The sequence below is a fragment of the Thermobia domestica genome, chromosome 12 (assembly GCF_964235325.1).
Source record: "Thermobia domestica chromosome 12, izTheDome1.hap1.1, whole genome shotgun sequence".
NCBI classification, from domain to species: domain Eukaryota; kingdom Metazoa; phylum Arthropoda; class Insecta; order Zygentoma; family Lepismatidae; genus Thermobia; species Thermobia domestica.
In genome coordinates this window covers 176855450-176873571 of record NC_137465.1, presented here as the reverse complement: position 1 = coordinate 176873571, position 18122 = coordinate 176855450, and the positions used below count along the sequence as shown (strand labels likewise).

Here is an 18122-nt window from a genome sequence, read left to right as displayed (position 1 = left end):
CCACGCACACGGTGTTTGTCCACCACGAAGTTCACTTGGAGAGAGCCAGGATCGAACCCGGGATGCAGAAAGTTAGGAAAGATATGCTAATATTATAGCTATCCATATGCAGGTCTGAACTAATTCAGTTCGCAGTTTCGCTTACATTTGTTTTCATAATTTCAGTCACTTGTTTTTGGTTGCCACCTATCAACTAGTGTTTAAAACTTGATTCAATACCTCTATGATCGTGTAAAAATTGTTTCAAGACTGTTCGAGACTCTTGTTTGTGTTGGTTTCGAATAATACTCCTTTGAACGTTTAAATTTGAGGTATTGAATAGTTTTGTTCAGAATATGCAACAGAATGATGGATCCAGATATGCATAATGGAACAGAATATGCATATCGCGAAAAGACATCTGTACAATATAAAATATATATATTAGTAATTGTTGTTATACTTCGGAATATTATGCATATGTGCTAAATCTCTGTGTTTGGAACATCTTTCTGAATCCCACGTTTATTCATATTTACAAAACTGAAAGCCCAGGTTGTGAAGACCAAACCCCGCAAACTTCTGTAATCATTGAAGACTGTACAATAGGCTGTATATTATCCCCACCAAATTTTTCGTTGCGTTCACGCAAACTGTTACGCAATGTACTCCTAGCGTGATAAGTCAACGATGCTGTTCAAGCTACTCATTTCTCTTCTGCCCGAGTCATACATACCTGAATCATAAATTCTCTGAATCATATCACCCGATTCCATAGTTTGTTTTCTGTGAAAAATGACTCTACAAATTATGTTATATAAATATTATTGCGTAATAATATACTAGATAGTGTTTTGTATTTAATCGGTGACGAATTGTTAATTTCTAAAATCACAAATTCTACTTTGTTAATTTTATAATTAAGGTGATGTTAACCTAATACTGTGAAGAAAAGTATTGACTTTGACAGCATAGTACTTCCGGTTCCGTTGCATTCGCGAATTATGTGATTTCTGGGTCGGAAGTTTGACGAAAAAAGGGTATATAAGAAAGTGTTTTGGGGTTTGATTTGTATATGAAATTTATTTTGCGTTGTTACTAAATTATCAGTCCTAATGTCGCTTCGAACAAAAGTTTTGAATTTAATAGACATAATTTTACGTGTTCCCCCTCTGTTCATCATGGATGAGTTGCTAAGAATGGGTTTAGGGCTTCCCCAAGAAGATAATTTGGAAATTTTACGTTATGAAGGTGGTAAAAATGGGACTAATTTAGGAGAAGAATTAAGTGGTGAAGAAGAAATCCCAGATGTTGCAGCGTTATATGACCCACAGTTCTTCAAGGCATTTGTTTTAACTGTGGTCAAATTTCTTCTCTCTTGTTTCGGTAAGACAAGTTTGTTTTGATGGTGTGTTTTCAAGTCCAACCACATGTAAATATTTGCAAACGTAGACGGGTTATTGATGTTTGTGTGTTATTCCTAAGAATATCGAAGATATAATATAACAACTAATGTTTTCTTATAGTAGTTGTGCAATTAACATTATTCCTATGTTAATATTAGTACATGCACATATGGTAGGTAACTTGTAATAAAACTTGTGGTAGTTTAGCATTATGGTGGCCATCATATTTCGAATATAAGTATATGTTTTGCATAAATATTCCTAGTGTGTTGAAAAACTTGTGGTTATAGTTAAGGAGCCGTACTTCCCATTTAGGGAAGGACGAGAAACGCCATACTTTCAGGAATTATTCATTGACTATCTAGGATGTTAAAAAGCAGGTAATAGACTGAGTTCTTGCCCTTGTACTTAGGGTGTTTAGGTAGTGCAACAGTAAGATGTATTCTCGTGCACGGGAGATGAGAAGTAGCTGTTCTTAACTATTACCGGACGTTATTCGAAGTTGTACAGTATTAGAAAAATTTATGTAAATTGGTGGAGTGTGTATGCTAAGTTCAGTGCCTCTCTTTTGGAAGGTTACACAATAGTAAATTATATTGTCACTTACATTATTTATGTTATTCATAACGTTCATTTCCATACATGTTTACTTTTGGCATACCATTAGCAAGAATTGCTGAAAAATTATAATTCTTTCACTAATTTCCTTCTTATTATTCCCGTAAAGGTTTCCACTGGTAGACAAAAATATCTGTCATGATTCGAGCAGACGGTTCTTCCGAATTTTCACACATTTATTTCATTTTAAGGTTTCTTTTTGCAGAACATGCACTAAATGAGGAACTAGTGCATAAACCACGAACCAACTTGTGCTAAGTGGCTATTGAAAAACACGAATGCTATCTAACCGAGTTAGGGCAGGGGCGCTCGAGGAGGGGGTGCTTCCGTAGGTAGCAGGCGTATCGGCGACAGGGGCGTACGCATAAACGAGGATACTGGAAAAATACATAAAATATCCGCAATAATTTTCACCTTCAAAACCACTTAAATAATCGTAATAATTCGTACCTTCAAAATGATTTCACTGTTTTCCCGGGTACAAATGGATCGGTGCGAGGAGAGATTCGTCTCTTGAATTTTTACTTCTTTCCCACACTTCGCACAGTTTATTTTAGGTTTCAACATACCTTGACGCTGCAAAACTTTATAATATGACGCTCTTTATCACACAGTTCTTTGTAATAAAATCGTATGTTTGCATCAGGCTGGATTGATTTAAATCAGTTTGATTTAAGTCACGATTTTAATCAAAATTTAAATCACTTGATTTTTTTTTAAATAAAAAACGTTGATTTAAATCAAATTCCGAAATAAATTAATTTAAAATGAAAATAAGTAAAATTCCGTTTCTGTTCTGTTATTTCGATTATGAAAGATAATAGTCATAATACAATGAGACTCAAATGTATGTAAGCACAGTGTGAAAACGAGTATCATGCAGAGGAATGATTAGGGAAAATCCCGCTTTGAACGGGTAACTTGTGAATCCTCCTTTCTTCTCTTCGTAACAGAGAGTTCTTAAATCGTTAACTATTCCACCGGGGAAATCATCGTCGACATTTAAAACAAAACTTCTTTTGTGATCATGTCTATTTGGTTGTTTCCAGATGATAGGGGTGTGTTTAGAGGGGCCCCGATCCCTTCTCCGAAACCAACCAAAAAAAAAAAAAAAAAAATCAGATTTTAAAACTCTAGGCGAAATTTATGTACTAAATACGTAGAAGTTCATTGGGGATCGTAGTACGGCAAATTTTGGATGCGTTAAAATGTCGAATAATACTTTTGCGAATAATAAAGTGGATGTTTTCAAATATCTAGGATCAGTATTAACAGACGAAAACGATATTAACGAAGAAATTAGATGTCGACTAAAAACAGGAAATTCGTGTTATTATTCAGTTCAAAATCTCTTGTTGTCGCGAATTCTGTCGAGGTATTTGAAGCTTAAAATACATAAAACGATAATCATGCCTGTTGTTCTGTATGGTTGTGAAACATGTCGCTTACTATGAGGGAAGAGTATAGACTGAAAGTATTTGAGAACAAGATCCTGAGACGAATATTCGGACCCAAGGAAACGGGAATGGCGAAAACTTCATAACGAGGAACTACATAATTTATACGGTTTACCACACATTCTTAGGGTCATCGAGTCTAGGACACGACTCAGGTGAGCAGGTCATGTAGCCAGAATGGAAGAAAGTAGGAACACTTTCAAAGTCTTAACTGGAAGACCAATCGGAAAACGACCATTAGAAAGACCTAGGTGCAGATGGGAGGACAATATTAAGATGTATCTCGCAGAAATAGGAATACAAAGTAGAAACTGGATCCAGTTAGCTAAGAAGTCAGTGGAGAGTTTTCGTGAACACGGCATTGAACCTCCGGGTTCCATAGGAAATAGAGTTAGTTAAATTTAGGCGAAATTTATGTAGTTTATATGTATTTCGTGCCGCTAGCTAGTTTTTTTTATTTTTATTTATTTATTTTTTTATTAATATGCCCCTGCCAAATATCAGTAACTTTCGTGAATAGAAAAGTGTCATGTTGATAAACGTTGCTATACGTTTTTTTCCTTAACTCTTACGAAACATTGTTTGGGATTGAAATAGGTTAACGATTGGTGATTAATTCAAAATTAAGCCCCAATACTTTCACTTAAATGGCATAATTAACATTCAACACTAATTCCTAATGTTTTTTCTTCTGTTCGCGACTTGTATTATACGAGGAGAAAGATTTGTATAAATAAATAAAAAAAAAAAAAAAAAAAGATTTAAATCAAAAAATTCAACAAAAATGATTTTTTAAAAGATCTTGATTTTTTTCCACCCTGGTTTGCATTATATCCATCACAAACGTCCATTACTAACACAAACAGAACATTCCCGCATTTTATTTTCACTTTCTTCGTTATTCTCGTATTCTTCCGCTTCAGTAAATACTTACAGTTAGGATACATTCACTACCATTCAAAATGAACTTCAATATGATATTATGACAAAAATTATTTATATAGACTGAAATAGTGTGACGTTACATCCTTTTCGTTGCTATGGTGATCACCATTTTATTTTCTAAACAACAAGTAGCCTAAATACCAAGGCCCTAAGTGCCAAGCGAAAACAGTAATGAAATATTTCGGAATGGCAAACATTAGACTGTATGATTTTTTTTTTTTTTTTTTTTTTGTTTTGTTTTAATAATATTTCCAATCAATGAAACTAAAAAACAGAGATACAAAAAAGGCAGAGAGAAAAGAAATGTACTTATCTTGTTTATAATCAAATATTAACCTTAAATAATTCTGGAAAATTTATGATTCATTAATATAAGTTTCATAACATTGCATACGTGAACAGGATTAATGATTAACAGTTGTTTAGAATATATGCTGAATGATTCATAGTTGGGTGTTTTCTTATTTTACTGTTTCTAAATGTTTAAGAAAGAAGTTGATAGGGAATATAAGAAAAGATTGACCTTTATCCACTGATGGTCTGTACAGAAAAATTCCAGAGGCTTGCTTTATTCTCCTTTCTTTTGTAATATTGTAGATATTAATGTTGTGCACTTCCATTATCAAGAGCGTACATAAGAAAAGCAAATATCCCAATAGAATTAACATTGTTCTAAAAGTTTTTTTTTTTTCTTTCTTTCTAAAAATTGTATATGTTTACAGTTTTCCTACTGCCGACAATTTGTCACTCTGCACGTTAAGGAGTTTCTATTCTGTATAATTGCTTCTTAAGGTGGATTACATGATAATGAGGTTTACATTAATTATTTGATTTCTACCTTATCGCTTAGTGTGGCGCTTTAGAAATAAGTTTCTTAGGTATTAGTCATTCTTTATGAATTTTCTTGACTTTATTCGTAGTTTCCTAAACGCATTTCCATATTCTAAATCTGAACCCTTTCCCACCAACATTATTTAGTCGTTAAAACATTTTATAATTTTAAATAAATTTACATCCGTTGTCCTTGTTTCTACTAGACTTTAAAATACCTACACCATTCGCTTCACGCGTTTGTATAGAAAAAAACATGGCGATCACTATGGTAACGGAAAGGACATCACTATTTCAGTCTATTCACACTCTACTTCTTTTACATTCTATTTTACCTATAAGTATTGTTTTCGATAGAACCGTCTGCTCGAGTAAACCCAAATATTTCATTTGGCATGGATAAAATCAAAGGATCCACCAAAAGTAATTGTTGAAAAATAACAATTGTTTTACGATTTGTGTATATATGCAGTTTTCGAAAGTGTAGCATAAATACTACAGTGCAAAAAACACAAACGAATCCGTACTAGATTGCCTCTAAATAGCACAAATACTATCTATCCGGGTCAGGGTAGGGAGAAGCTGGTGGGCCCGCGTGAGGGTGCGTCCGAAAGGAGCAGGCGCGTCAGCGATAGTGGAATGCGCGCAAGCGAGGGTAGTTGAAGAAAATGGATTTTGGCGATGAAACGAGTTTCAGTAGGACTTGTCGTGGTTTCATACTAGTAACGCTCCACTTGTAACCATAAAAACAGATTCTGTACACTGTGCAGAAATGCACTGGCCGTGGAAAATACCATCTAAATAGTTTCATATACACTCACTTATTCTATTCCTCGTAAGTAACTTGTAATGAGTTTACACTGGTTAGTATTATGTGGTGTGGAGGCATGCTGACGTCAGACGTTATGGTGTAATGGGGGAATTAATTCCCAGCATTCAAAGATGGTAGTTGCAAGTGACTGATGTGATATTTTGATTGTGTGTTATAACAACCTGTATTGTGAAGAAAAAGAGTTTTTACATTACATGGAGCGGCACGGACCATTGAAATTAAACAAAAAGTGTGGCAAATATAGGAGGACATTGCATATAAGAAATGGAGGAACAGTTATGTTTTCAACACCGTTTTGATGATGTGAAATGTCATTGGCAAATGTCGGCAGTGAAAGATACTTTTTTCGAATATACAAAGTTGTCGATAGAGAAGGTACCTAAGCTAGTGATTTTAGTAACATCCTCGTGTACGCGCATACGCACCATCGCTGACGCGTTTACTGCCTACGGGCGATCTCGTTCACTATCGCTCGGGCTTCACTGCTGCGCTCCTACTCTGACTCTGTTAGATAGCATTCGTGCTTTTTAGTGGCCACCTAGCCCATGTTGGTTTATACTTTTGTACTAATTTTTGTAGTATATTTCCCGATGTAGTGTTTACACGCAAACGGGTAAAGTGCCCATGAAGTGAATATCCACCGAGGAATTCTTAACAAACACTTTCTGAGATAATGCCAATGAAATTCCTCACAAATGACAGAAATTTCACGTTATTCGGTTTCGCGTTATTCGGCCTGAAGATACTGGACCTACCTACTGCACATAGGCCTATCCTTTTTTTTCTTCAAAAATTTGAATCTTACTACTTTTGAAAATGGTGTTTTATTATTGGAGTTGCATTCGGTGTATTTCAATAAATGTTAAGGTTGTTAACGAAAAAAAAAAAAAAAAAAAAAAAAAAAACTGTAGGTGTAAATAAGTTCTACTGTGCTTCGGTTCTAGAACCGTAACTGATTTTCTCACAAAAATTGGTTTCGGGTCCAGAACCGAAATACATTTTTCTGAGGAAGGGGGTTCTGATTCCAGAACTGAAATCAGTATTCTCAGAAAAATGAGTTTCGGTTCTGGAACAGAAATCCATTTTTGTAAGATAATCGGTTCCTATAGTCTCAGAGGTATTGGTTTTTGGTTCGAGAGCCAGAATAATTTTTATCATAAAAAAAAGTTTCGGTTCCGCGCCAGCAGCCATTTTTCAGGGAATCCAGTGAAACCCATTTACGCCTTTCTGTACTGTTACCATTAACGACCCTGATAATAAGTAATAAATTGTCTAGATATTATAGACGAAAAATGGATGTCGAAATTTTAGAGGAAGCTTTTATTAAGTACTGATTTTTGATAAAAAATATTTTCCTCTCTCTGTTTAAAGCCTTTCGAAACTTATTCTGATGTCCACATTTCTATCTTAATATGCATAGTTTGTGACATATTTCTCCAATAAGAGTCATAACATTTGATGGATTCCATGTTAGAAGGCGAGAGATGATGAGCTCGAGTCATAAGGACCCTAATCGAAAGTCCTCCCGTCAAAAGGGCCAGGTTTGAAACAATCCCGCGTTAGCTCGGCCTGGGTCAAAAGAGCCCTACTCCAGACAGTCCTGCGCGTTAAAATATTTTGCATCAAATGAGTCTGGGTCAAAGAGGGCGTCACAACAGCTGTTTATTTGTGTTGAAAGAGAATGGTTGCTGAACTCATGTTTGTTTACGGTTCAACCCCTCCAAACTTGTGTGAATTCGTTGCCTTCTTCGGCAACTCACACCACGGTTGCCTCGTCGAAATTAAGCAAAATCATAAGTAAAAATTGGCATCCGGGGCTAAAACTTGGTACATGTACATGTATAACTCCATAAAATTCGACAGGGGTATCAGAAAGAAGATATTTTTCGATTATTTTTGCAACGTCTTGAACCGGTTGCAACATATGAACCTACTTGCGGTTTTGGGAGTCAGAGCTGTTGTGGAAAGTTGAGATCTTGCACATTTCGACCCCTAAGGATCAACTTTGAAGGTTTTTTGTTCTATCTCTGCACTAACCTCCCACTTTCTTCATTCCACCATTGCCTTCATTTCTCATCATCATCGTCTCCTTTAGCCTAGTCGGCATAATCGTGGGACGTAAAATTCAAAGATTCGATTCATTTCGAAGATTAGAGATATACTTTTATAGTGAGAGGGAGGATCACTCATTTTAATAATGCACATAAGTTTGTTTTTTCTTTTTTTTTCCTATCGGCACGTCTTGGGACTAGTAGGATATTTTTCTCCGTACGTTAGAATCGGGAAATGTTTCTTCCACATTTCTCGGTCTTCAACTTCGTCCTTTGACTCCCAATATTTTCTTCTATTTTTCAAATCATCGATCAGATGTGTTATTCTTTTTCCAACTCTAAGCTTTCCTTCCTTCTTTCCATCTATGACGCTAGTGGAGCCTTTGGAAGATCCATGTTCGATTCTCGGCCGGAGTTCATGTGTTTCATATCCAGTGTTAAGCTATAGGTAGAGGCACGAGTTTTTCGCAATGTGCGATAAAACGAAATGCGTCAGAATTAAGTAATTTTCAGTTTCTTGACGTTTTATGATGTTCTGTGTGTATTTTCATTGGTTTCCGTTGCGCAATATAACGCGAAATTTTAAAAATACGTTTTCATTACTTTAAAAACGCTAGTTTTCCGCTGATGGAACGGTAGAACGTGGCATGAACTGTGCATTTTGGGTGATTAAGACACGACTATAGGGAACATGATGCCCGTTGGCTATCACCATCGCAGCTGGATGGGGAATTCCGAAGTGATGATTGTTTGAAGTTTGTTATAAATGCACTTACATATGTGTGATTTCTAACAAGCAATGCCAATTTTTTCGTACAATAATGGAGGAAAATGTGGAAATATGTAATATGCTTATATTTAATGCTTAAATGCAACTTGTGCTTATGTGTTTTCAGAAGACAACGAAACTTTCCTACTCCTAGTAAGTTTAGTTACTGATTCTTCCTCAGTTTGTTTTGAAAAAGTATAATTTTCTATAAATGAAACTGACATTGTCGAGTGAAATATTTAGTATATTTTGTTTTTAGGTAATTAGTGGTTTATTTTTATAGTGATCTATGAATAAAATTAACAATTGTAAAAATGGCAGGGATTTTTTTCCACAAGAGCTACAAAATTTGGAAAATGCGACAAAACGCGAAATATGAAAAACGAAACGCGGAATTTCCAAATACTTAGTGCTAAAAACTCGTGCGCCTAGCTATAGGTCCACGTCTCATATAGCCTCGCTACTGAAACAAATACTAAACTGAAAATCAGCTCAACTCTGTGTTATAAAGAAGGCAATTTCCTCACAAGATGTGTCCAATGTAGTTGGGCTTCATACGAAGGATGGTGGTTAAAAGCGTCCTTTTGTATCCTATCCGTTTGAAAACATCTTCGTTTGTTATTGTCTCCGTCCATTTTATATTGTCCATTTTTTATCTTTCCTACAAACCTTAAATTCCTCAATGTCTTATGGAGCGTAAATATTCTGATGACAGTGGGATAATGGAAAATGTAACTTTATGTATGACACGGAAATCTAGCCGAATAATAAGAAAGGAGAATTTTCTCTGTGTTTCCCGTTCAAATTATTTTCCGGCACGAGGCTATATGAGACAACGCTTGCAGTTTAACTTCAAGTTAACAGGGGATGGAAACTAGAAATACATGCACAAGAAGCGCCTAACGAAGAAAAAAGAAAAGTTGAAAATTCATATTTGAAAGTTTAAGGAACCATATTGTTAAAATAATACGGTAGTTAGTGATCTCTTGCCTGTCAGATGACAATTAACAGATTAATAATTTCCTTTTTCAACAAGCAAGACTTTATTTTACATGAATTTAGAGGTTGCAATTACAAATTTAGATTATGTTCTCTCGCAGGAGACCATTCGTCCAGCTTAGAGCCTTATATGAATGACAGCAAGTTATGAAAATGAAAAATACAACTTACATTAAGTATGCTGGTATACCACCCATGTTATTGCAGATCTTGGTTGGTTGCTGAGAGATCCGTTGGTTGTTCCGAGATGCTCCTTTGGACCTCTCCCTTACCTTTTTATATTGTATTAGTTTCGTCAGCCAAAGCCTGAGGTTCTCCGTAACAGCCTTGTTTGTTCACTTAATTACTTCTTACGCTACGTGACTGCCGGAGAACCTCATTAGTCCACAATAAGTGTGACTGTTTATCCCAAAATTCTTTTGTTATCTAACTTAAGTACACATACATTTTATCATTAGAAACCAATGTTAAAAATTCCTTTTTAATATATTTCTTCTTGAAGAATGAGCTAACTTTTTTTTTTTTCACTCATTTCATAGTTTCATTACAATTTAAAATATGTTTGTGGTCTCCACACTCGAGCTTCCATCTAGTTTTACGATTATTTTGGGAGCACTTTAGCCAAAAAATAACTTTGAACACATGAACTACTAATCCATAAATTAGTCGCTTAAACAGCTGGATAATTTCTTACGCTATTATAAGTAATACACTTTATATAGAACATTTATTCTTTGCTCAGCACTGCGTACTGTTTGTATTTAGATACGAGTGAATTAGTGTATAACAACAATTTTCGTATAAGCCTTATTATGATAAGTTATTTAAAACGCATTGAATCCATAACATGCATTGAGGTTAGAAGATGGTATAATTTTTCATAATTAGAAATCACATACTCAATTCCACCATATATTGTGATTTTCTTTATTGAAATATAGTACATTCATATATTATAGTATAAAGAATGTAAAACTTAAACCCAAATAATTAATTAGATATTACTTATTGAACTAAAAGGATGCATATCAAATAATAAAGCTTACTTAAACTCCACCCAAAGCATCCAGGGTGCAATCCTAAGGCGTAGACGTTTGAAAGCAAAACATTTATTGCTGAAACGTCTGCGTCTTAAGATTGCCATTTGGTGGATGCTTTGGTAAGTTCAAGTGAGCTTTTATATCGCAGTGATTTTATAGGTAGAGACAAAATAACGGTCCGGGCTAGTCTTTTTTCCCCTTCACTAATTTACTACAAAAACTGCTAAGTACAATGTATTTGATTTACAAAGAATAAGTAATGTCTTTTCCTTAATGACCAGATGAAGGGGGATACCGATGTTTTGCCGAGTGCTCCTTCCGCTCACGGCAGCCTCGCAAAGTTCCAGTTGAAGTTGAGTCCAGTGCGACATAGGGTTTAGGAAGGGTGTACTCCTAGTCCAATGCGACCTTAGATCAGGTGATGGTTAGTTGATCAGTTGGTCGACTGATACCAAGTCCTTCTGTGGTTTTACTTTTATTTGTCCTATTCGGAGCTCTTCGTGAGGTCCGTCTTCTTTCGGCTTCCCTCGGTGTCTTCCGTGTTGACTTCTCGTCTGCTACTTTGTTTATAATCAATAACACGTGTTGTTTTAACATGTGCTTTTATCGTGATGTGGGGATCCTTACAATATATTAGATATTGTACTGTAAATATGAAAACACGATTTCTGGACTCACAGAATACATATTTGGACAGAAACACAAAATCAATACTTTAGAAGGATATGGAAAAATAGACTTTTGTAAATTGTTTTACACTTTAACAAGAATTATTCCGTGTAATTTGGATACTAGTTTTATTATTCAGAGAGTTATATTATTGGTTATTATGTATAAAAAGAAAATAAAGATAACAGTAGTTTACCTAGGTTTACAATGTTGGCCTGTTAACGTTAAAGCTTGCAACGATGTACTAACACTTGCAACTATTACGAATCAAGAAGTGGTTTGTAACACACTTCCGATGTTTCTGGAAAACTTCCGCCTTGTCTCCTGTTTTCAGACTTGATACTTGTTCATATGAGTTCATAACATTTTGTCTGTGAGCTCTTTTTTTCGTTTTCCTCCACACTCCTTCAGTTACTTCATTATCATTCACTAGTATGTTTGATCCACCTTCTTTTAGCCTAGGGCGGCAGTGGTTCCTAACCTTTTCGACTGATGACACATTTTACTAAACACCCATTACATCGCATCACACTTATTTGATTTCTTATTAATAATAATATGAAAATTTAATAGTGCAAGACTATAAGTTTCTATGAAGTAATAAACTCCGAGTAGTACTGAGCTTTGTTGCTACCGCTGGAGACAATCTGTCTCAAAAAATAATTTTAACTAACTATTAAATGTTACATGATTTTTAAATTCTAAAATTTAGCGACACACCGATTGGGAACCACTGTCGTAGGGTACATAATCACAGAATGTTCCAGATATCATTTCATAAATAAATAAATGTTAGGAAATATTGTTGGAATTTACATTAAAAAAAAAAAAAAAAAAAAAAAAAGACTTGAAACTAGAATATCAACACTTCTAATAATCCTTCCGTTATTGCTATAAGAACCCAAGAATACACAATATCAAATTGCAGAATTTGAATATATATAGGACTAGGTAGGTAGTGAAATGTTGCACTTCAAACTCTTCATAAAGAGATTTTTATTGTAACACCACGAGTTAGTGCCAGAGCAAATTCTCCTTCAGTGATCCAGAATACCTTTTATAAAAAGCACTAGAGAGGAGAATTTTGGTGCGAATAAAATTTACTTTCGAAAGGACAAGAGGGATGATCTGTAAAACATTCTGATTAATAAAAGTGGCCCCCACTTAAAAATAATTTTTAAAAATACGCTAGTATATATTATTGCAGAACCAATGAGATAAAGAAGTGGGACTAAAACTACAAGCATTCGGCGCTGATCTTAAGATTGAGGACTAAGAAACGCTACTTTTCTTAACATTAAATATCGCACTCATTTGCTTTTCGTCTTAGTCTCATTTTACCACACCCAAAATTAAGAAAAAAGATAACTTTGTAAGTGCATTTAATAAAAGCATATATATAATTTTACAATAAAACGGTGAGCTTCAGCGAAAATTATATGAAAATAATTGTACACTCATCCCCAGTTTTAATATTCTAAAAGGACTGAAAAGCGGTCCGATTTTGCTGATATCTTACATCCGACATTAAGTCTGAAGTAGCTAATATCTAAATTACACGACGAAGAAATAGGAACAATATAATATTGCACTTTTAATCAAGCACATTACCTAGTCTGACAGTGTAAAAGACATGGTATGCTGCAATTATAATTATAATAAAGTAAATTCAGCATTTTTAGTTTAAGATCAGGACTTTGAAACTAAATTACCTGCTCCAGATTTTGTTGGTTCTGAAATCCGTTAAATCGGATTCTATAAAACCCAAGGATGAATGTAAATAGTCATCGAATTTACTGACCTGTAGAAAATTTCAGAGCCCTAGTTAAGTGCGTGCAATTAGATTGCAAGATTGACTGTCCAAATAAACTAACAAAAATAACTTAGTGAAAATAAAAGCATATCAGGACAGTCAAAACATTCCCGGAATGTTGTTTCAGCTCTTTACTGCTACAATATAAGTACACGTTTTCTTAATGGCCTTTAAAATAGGTATTTTCGAAACACACATACTTGCTTCACTGCCCCTGCTATTGCTGGAAACAACGACGAAAGTCCTCTTTTCGTATCTTCCGAAGTTCAGCCGTTACGTTTGATTTTGATGTCTTCTACGGTGGCGAAACGGGTACCTTTGAGGCCAATATTTCCTTAAACTGTTTACTTAGCATTGTTTTCCTTAAACTGTTTTAAGGCTATCAAAGTCTCTGAAACAATTTCTCCAATTTGCACATGTACTTGATGTTTGAGCTTTGCTCGAACTGCGACATTGCGCCAACTAATCATTACACACTTCTCGTACACTGACTGTTATGACCTGTTCACACCTGTTCAAATTCATAATTACGTAGGTAGACAACTAAGGACTGTACTATACAAGATTAATTGTAATTACATCATAAATGCCAAACCTACAACAACATTCCGGGAGAGTTTTGACTGGCCTTGTATGTCTTGTGATGTAACTTTTTTTTTTTTTTAAATGTATTGAATTTGTCGTATTAAATGTATTCTAATATTATGTATTTCTTTTCTTTGCAGGTTGCCTAACAGCAATGTGTGTCTTCATGTTATGTACAAAACATCTTGTTATTGTCTATATGTATCTTATATCAGTAGGAATAGTGTTTGTGTCGTACTGGACTAATGTAAGCACAATGAGAACAATCATTTCAATATTTGCGAATTCCTCAGAAACGGGATCTGTGATCACGCAAAATAGTATACTGGAAGACATATTGTCTTTAAATATGACTCGATTATTGGACACTAACGGGTGCGGATTTGCAGTTATCCAAAACTATGTTATTCAGTGCACCTTAGCTTTCGTTTTCATGTACGTTCATCTTGGTCCAAGGAGTTCTGTAATACAAAAACTACTACCCATAAGTTTCATGGCACCGTCATTGTTGGCTTTGTTACCGCTGCCGGCCTCCATGTTGCATCATGCCCCTGTCTTCTCAGCATTGTTACCTCTGGCTTTAGTAAAATTTGTTTTGTGGACAAGTGCACTGAAAGTTGTTCATACTATTTACAATGGCTACCAATATGCACGAAATTTTGTTAGTAATTTTGGACTGAGTGCTTTAGTGGAGACTGAATGGATTCGCCTAAATGTTCCGTGTGTGTTAAGGACGTTTTGGCTACTAAGAGTTGCAGAGCATGCTGGAATACTTCTAGTTGATCGATTTGGAACTGAAATCAGTGGAGAAAATATGTGGAGTGTTAAATTAGCCATGCTAGGTGAAATAATCAAGAACCTTCTCATAAGCGGATGCGAAACACTAACAGCCGTTTTAGGGATGACAAGTATCGTATCTTATATTTGTCATTATGTTGGATGTTTCTTTCAATGGATTCTGCTAACAGATGATGATGATGATAAAAGTATTGGTACGGTATCAGCCATATTGTTTTACATTTTGGCTTTGCAGACAGGTTTAACGGGACTAGATCCTGAAAAAAGGTTTGTTCGTTTGTGTCGTAACTTTTGTCTGCTGTTCACAGCCTTATTACATTTTATCCATAATATTGTCAATCCTTTATTGATGTCCCTTAGTGCATCACATAATCCATCACTTCCACGACACGTGAGGGCTTTGTCTGTGTGTGCATTTCTCATATTGTTCCCAGTCTCGTTATTACTTTATTTGTGGTCTCATCATACCATGAGTACGTGGCTCCTAGCTGTATCAGCATTTAGTATTGAAGTTATTGTAAAAGTTTTAGTGTCATTAATGATATATTCATTGTTCCTCATTGATGCTTATCGTAGCACCTTCTGGGAAAAATTGGATGATTATGTGTATTATATTCGCGCATTCGGTAACACTGTGGAGTTTTGCTTCGGTATCTTTCTCTTCTTCAATGGTGCATGGATTTTGATATTTGAGTCTGGTGGTGCCATTCGAGCTGTGATGATGTGTATCCATGCGTATTTCAACATATGGTGTGAAGCCAAAGCTGGATGGAGTGTATTCATGAAGCGACGCACAGCAGTTAATAAAATTAATTCGCTCCCAGAAGCTAGTCCCCAGCAGTTGCAAGAGTTGGATGACGTGTGCGCGATTTGTTATCAGGATATGCAAAATGCGAAAATCACTCGTTGTAATCATTTTTTCCATGGTGTATGTTTAAGGAAATGGTTATATGTTCAAGATCGGTGTCCGTTATGTCACGAGATTTTGTATAAAGTGGAGTTGGATCAGAAAGAAAACGAAGGGTCCTCAGATGAGCAGAGAGTGGAAGAAAATGGCGCAGCTGCAGTAGACAGTGCAGTATTGGAACACCCAAACAATGATCTACCAGCAGTCGAAGACGTAGGAAGGTGAAACATGATAGAGTGTTAATAAATATAAATAATAACTATTAATACTTAAAAAAAAGTACCTCATTGTAGAAATGCTGTGTTTCTGACTTAAGTGAAATAAAAGTTTGATCACTTTACCCATCGTGACGGAACCAACAAGATACGGCAAGTTGAAGCTTTTGTACTGCCTCGTGACACTTAATGTGGCAGAAACAAAGTTGGAGAAGAATCATTAACATCATCACGAGTTATGTGGTTGTGGACTAAATTCCATTGATATATCTATAAATACATATAGATATATGAGTATGTGCTATTTTTTTCTTCTGAATGTACTGTGTGGTATGTAGATGCGTGTGGTGCGTGTGTGTGAGCGATTTTTTCGCTTCAGAGCTTGATATCAATGTGAAAGGACACAAGTTTTTTTTTTTTCCTTATCATTTGCAGTATTTGGCGTGTCCCTCCCCCTCCCTTTGAGAATTGTCTTAACGTTTAGTATATGAAATGAAGTTACGTAAATTAATGTACTGGTACTGTTCGTTAGTGGTTTGTTCCACGATAACAATGTAATATGCACTTTTTTTTTTTCTTTGAAGGAACTGCATTATCCCGGCTATGCAAATTAAATAATTGGTGTTTCTACTTAAACGGAATGAAAATTAATTTATTTCGCGTGCTTAACAACTGTGTGAACTACAGAAGGCTTCCTTACGAGTGGAAGAAGTATTTTTTCTGTACTTTCTTTTAAATAATTGAAGTTTGATATAGAATATTTACAGTTAGTTCGTCGCCATGACAAAATGTCGACATAAACATTTTATTATTAGGTATTCTTTATGTCAATTGTCCCAAGCAATGTATTTTTTTTTATATAAATTTGAGTCTCATATTGTAATTAGCAATATGCCGAACCTATGATCGCATTTTATGTACGCTTATTTTTTTTATTCGTATATTTTTATTGTTTTGTATGGCTTCTTTTTTTTTTTAAAAAAAAAAAGGAAAACAAAGGGTATTTGTGCATAATGAAAGAATAATGGAGAAGACATCGAAAGTATAAGGAAGAAGAGACTTATTTTTTTATTTGGAAAGTTAAAAAATATGTATTGAACTGAAAATGCATATTATAAACGTCAAATTGTTGAACATTCTTTTGTAAATGTGATAGCTTTTTTTTTTCGTTTTGTTTTGTTTTGTTTCATCTGACTGTGAATTAAATGGTGATAAACTTTAAAAGTTTTGTAGTAATATTATTATTAAGCGTTAAGGAAGTTCCTGCTATCTCATTGGTTTCATTTTCAGTTGTCATTGAATGTATGTACTTGTGTATTAAAAAAAAAAAAAAATAGATCGTGGTCACAACAGTGGAGGAGATAAATATATAAAGAGAATGAATTATTGAATTACCTCTAAGAGAGAAAGTATGCATTATATTCTCATATTTACTTTCATTTTGTTCTGTTTGACTTTTTCAACTTATTTTATTTATTTAATATTCTTATATTTATACGTTTATAGTAAACAAATTAATTTCGATTTCCTATTTACGTACAAGAGAGTTTCAGAAATTCTTTATTACACCTTACTTAGCACTTTGACACGAAGCTGACTAAATTAAGTCAAATGCAACTTCTCGTTGTAAAGAGGAGAGATAGTAAAATAGTAAATGATTTCTTAGGCGATATGTCACATATATCCAGCTCATTGTTATTTACTTACATTCTATATATAAAGCGGCTGTTCTCCAGATTGGTGATTTCATCAATATAATTTTTTTTTTTTTTTTTAACAGTAATAGAGGCCAGTGTTTTTACGTGTTTGTAATGAAAGAACATGAAAATTCAATGAAGAAACTAAGTCAGGACAGTTCAAAATATTTTAAGTTACTTTCTGAATGAATAATAAATCAACCATATTACGTCTTTATTCTAGTATAGGAAGACGAAAGTTCTCAAGGATGGCTTTATAGCTGTCGTAAGTGGGATAAATGTGAGTTTCTTTGTAGGTTAGAAATTTCAAAAATTTTGCCAGTACTCTTCCTAATTGCTTACGATTTTTTGAGACTGATTCCAAATAGTAGACGCATACTCTAACTTTGAACGAACATATGCATTGTACAACTTCCGTAATGTTGAAGAGTTCTTAAATTCTTTTCCTGTTCTATGCTTCACTTGTTATATTTGCAGTATGACTGTCAAACGTTAACTTAGCATCAAACGA

General features: G+C 34.6%; 2 protein-coding genes across 2 annotated transcripts in view; one reads left to right on the top strand and one right to left on the bottom strand.

Annotated features, from left to right (window-relative positions):
* LOC145666852 (UDP-GalNAc:beta-1,3-N-acetylgalactosaminyltransferase 2-like) overlaps positions 1 to 10148 on the bottom strand; it is a 143431-nt gene extending 133283 nt beyond the window's left edge. The window contains exon 1 of the mRNA XM_081734430.1: positions 10059 to 10148. The gene's annotated coding sequence lies outside the window, so the exon portion shown is untranslated. The remainder of the gene's footprint in view (positions 1 to 10058) is intronic.
* Positions 854 to 17138, top strand: Trc8 (TRC8 ring finger protein). The gene is made up of 2 exons (XM_081734426.1): positions 854 to 1365; positions 14135 to 17138. The coding sequence occupies exons 1-2, from the start codon at positions 1095 to 1097 to the stop codon at positions 15922 to 15924; spliced, it is 2061 nt and encodes a 686-aa protein (XP_081590552.1). The 5' UTR covers positions 854 to 1094; the 3' UTR covers positions 15925 to 17138.
* Positions 17139 to 18122: the final 984 nt, after the last annotated feature.

Bases quoted from the DNA above. Each gene is read 5' to 3' on its own strand.
- Trc8 (XM_081734426.1), top strand. From the start codon at position 1,095: ATGTCGCTTCGAACAAAAGTTTTGAATTTAATAGACATAATTTTACGT. The intron at 1,366-14,134 runs GTAAGACAAGTT...TTTTCTTTGCAG, and splicing joins ATTTCTTCTCTCTTGTTTCG to GTTGCCTAACAGCAATGTGT.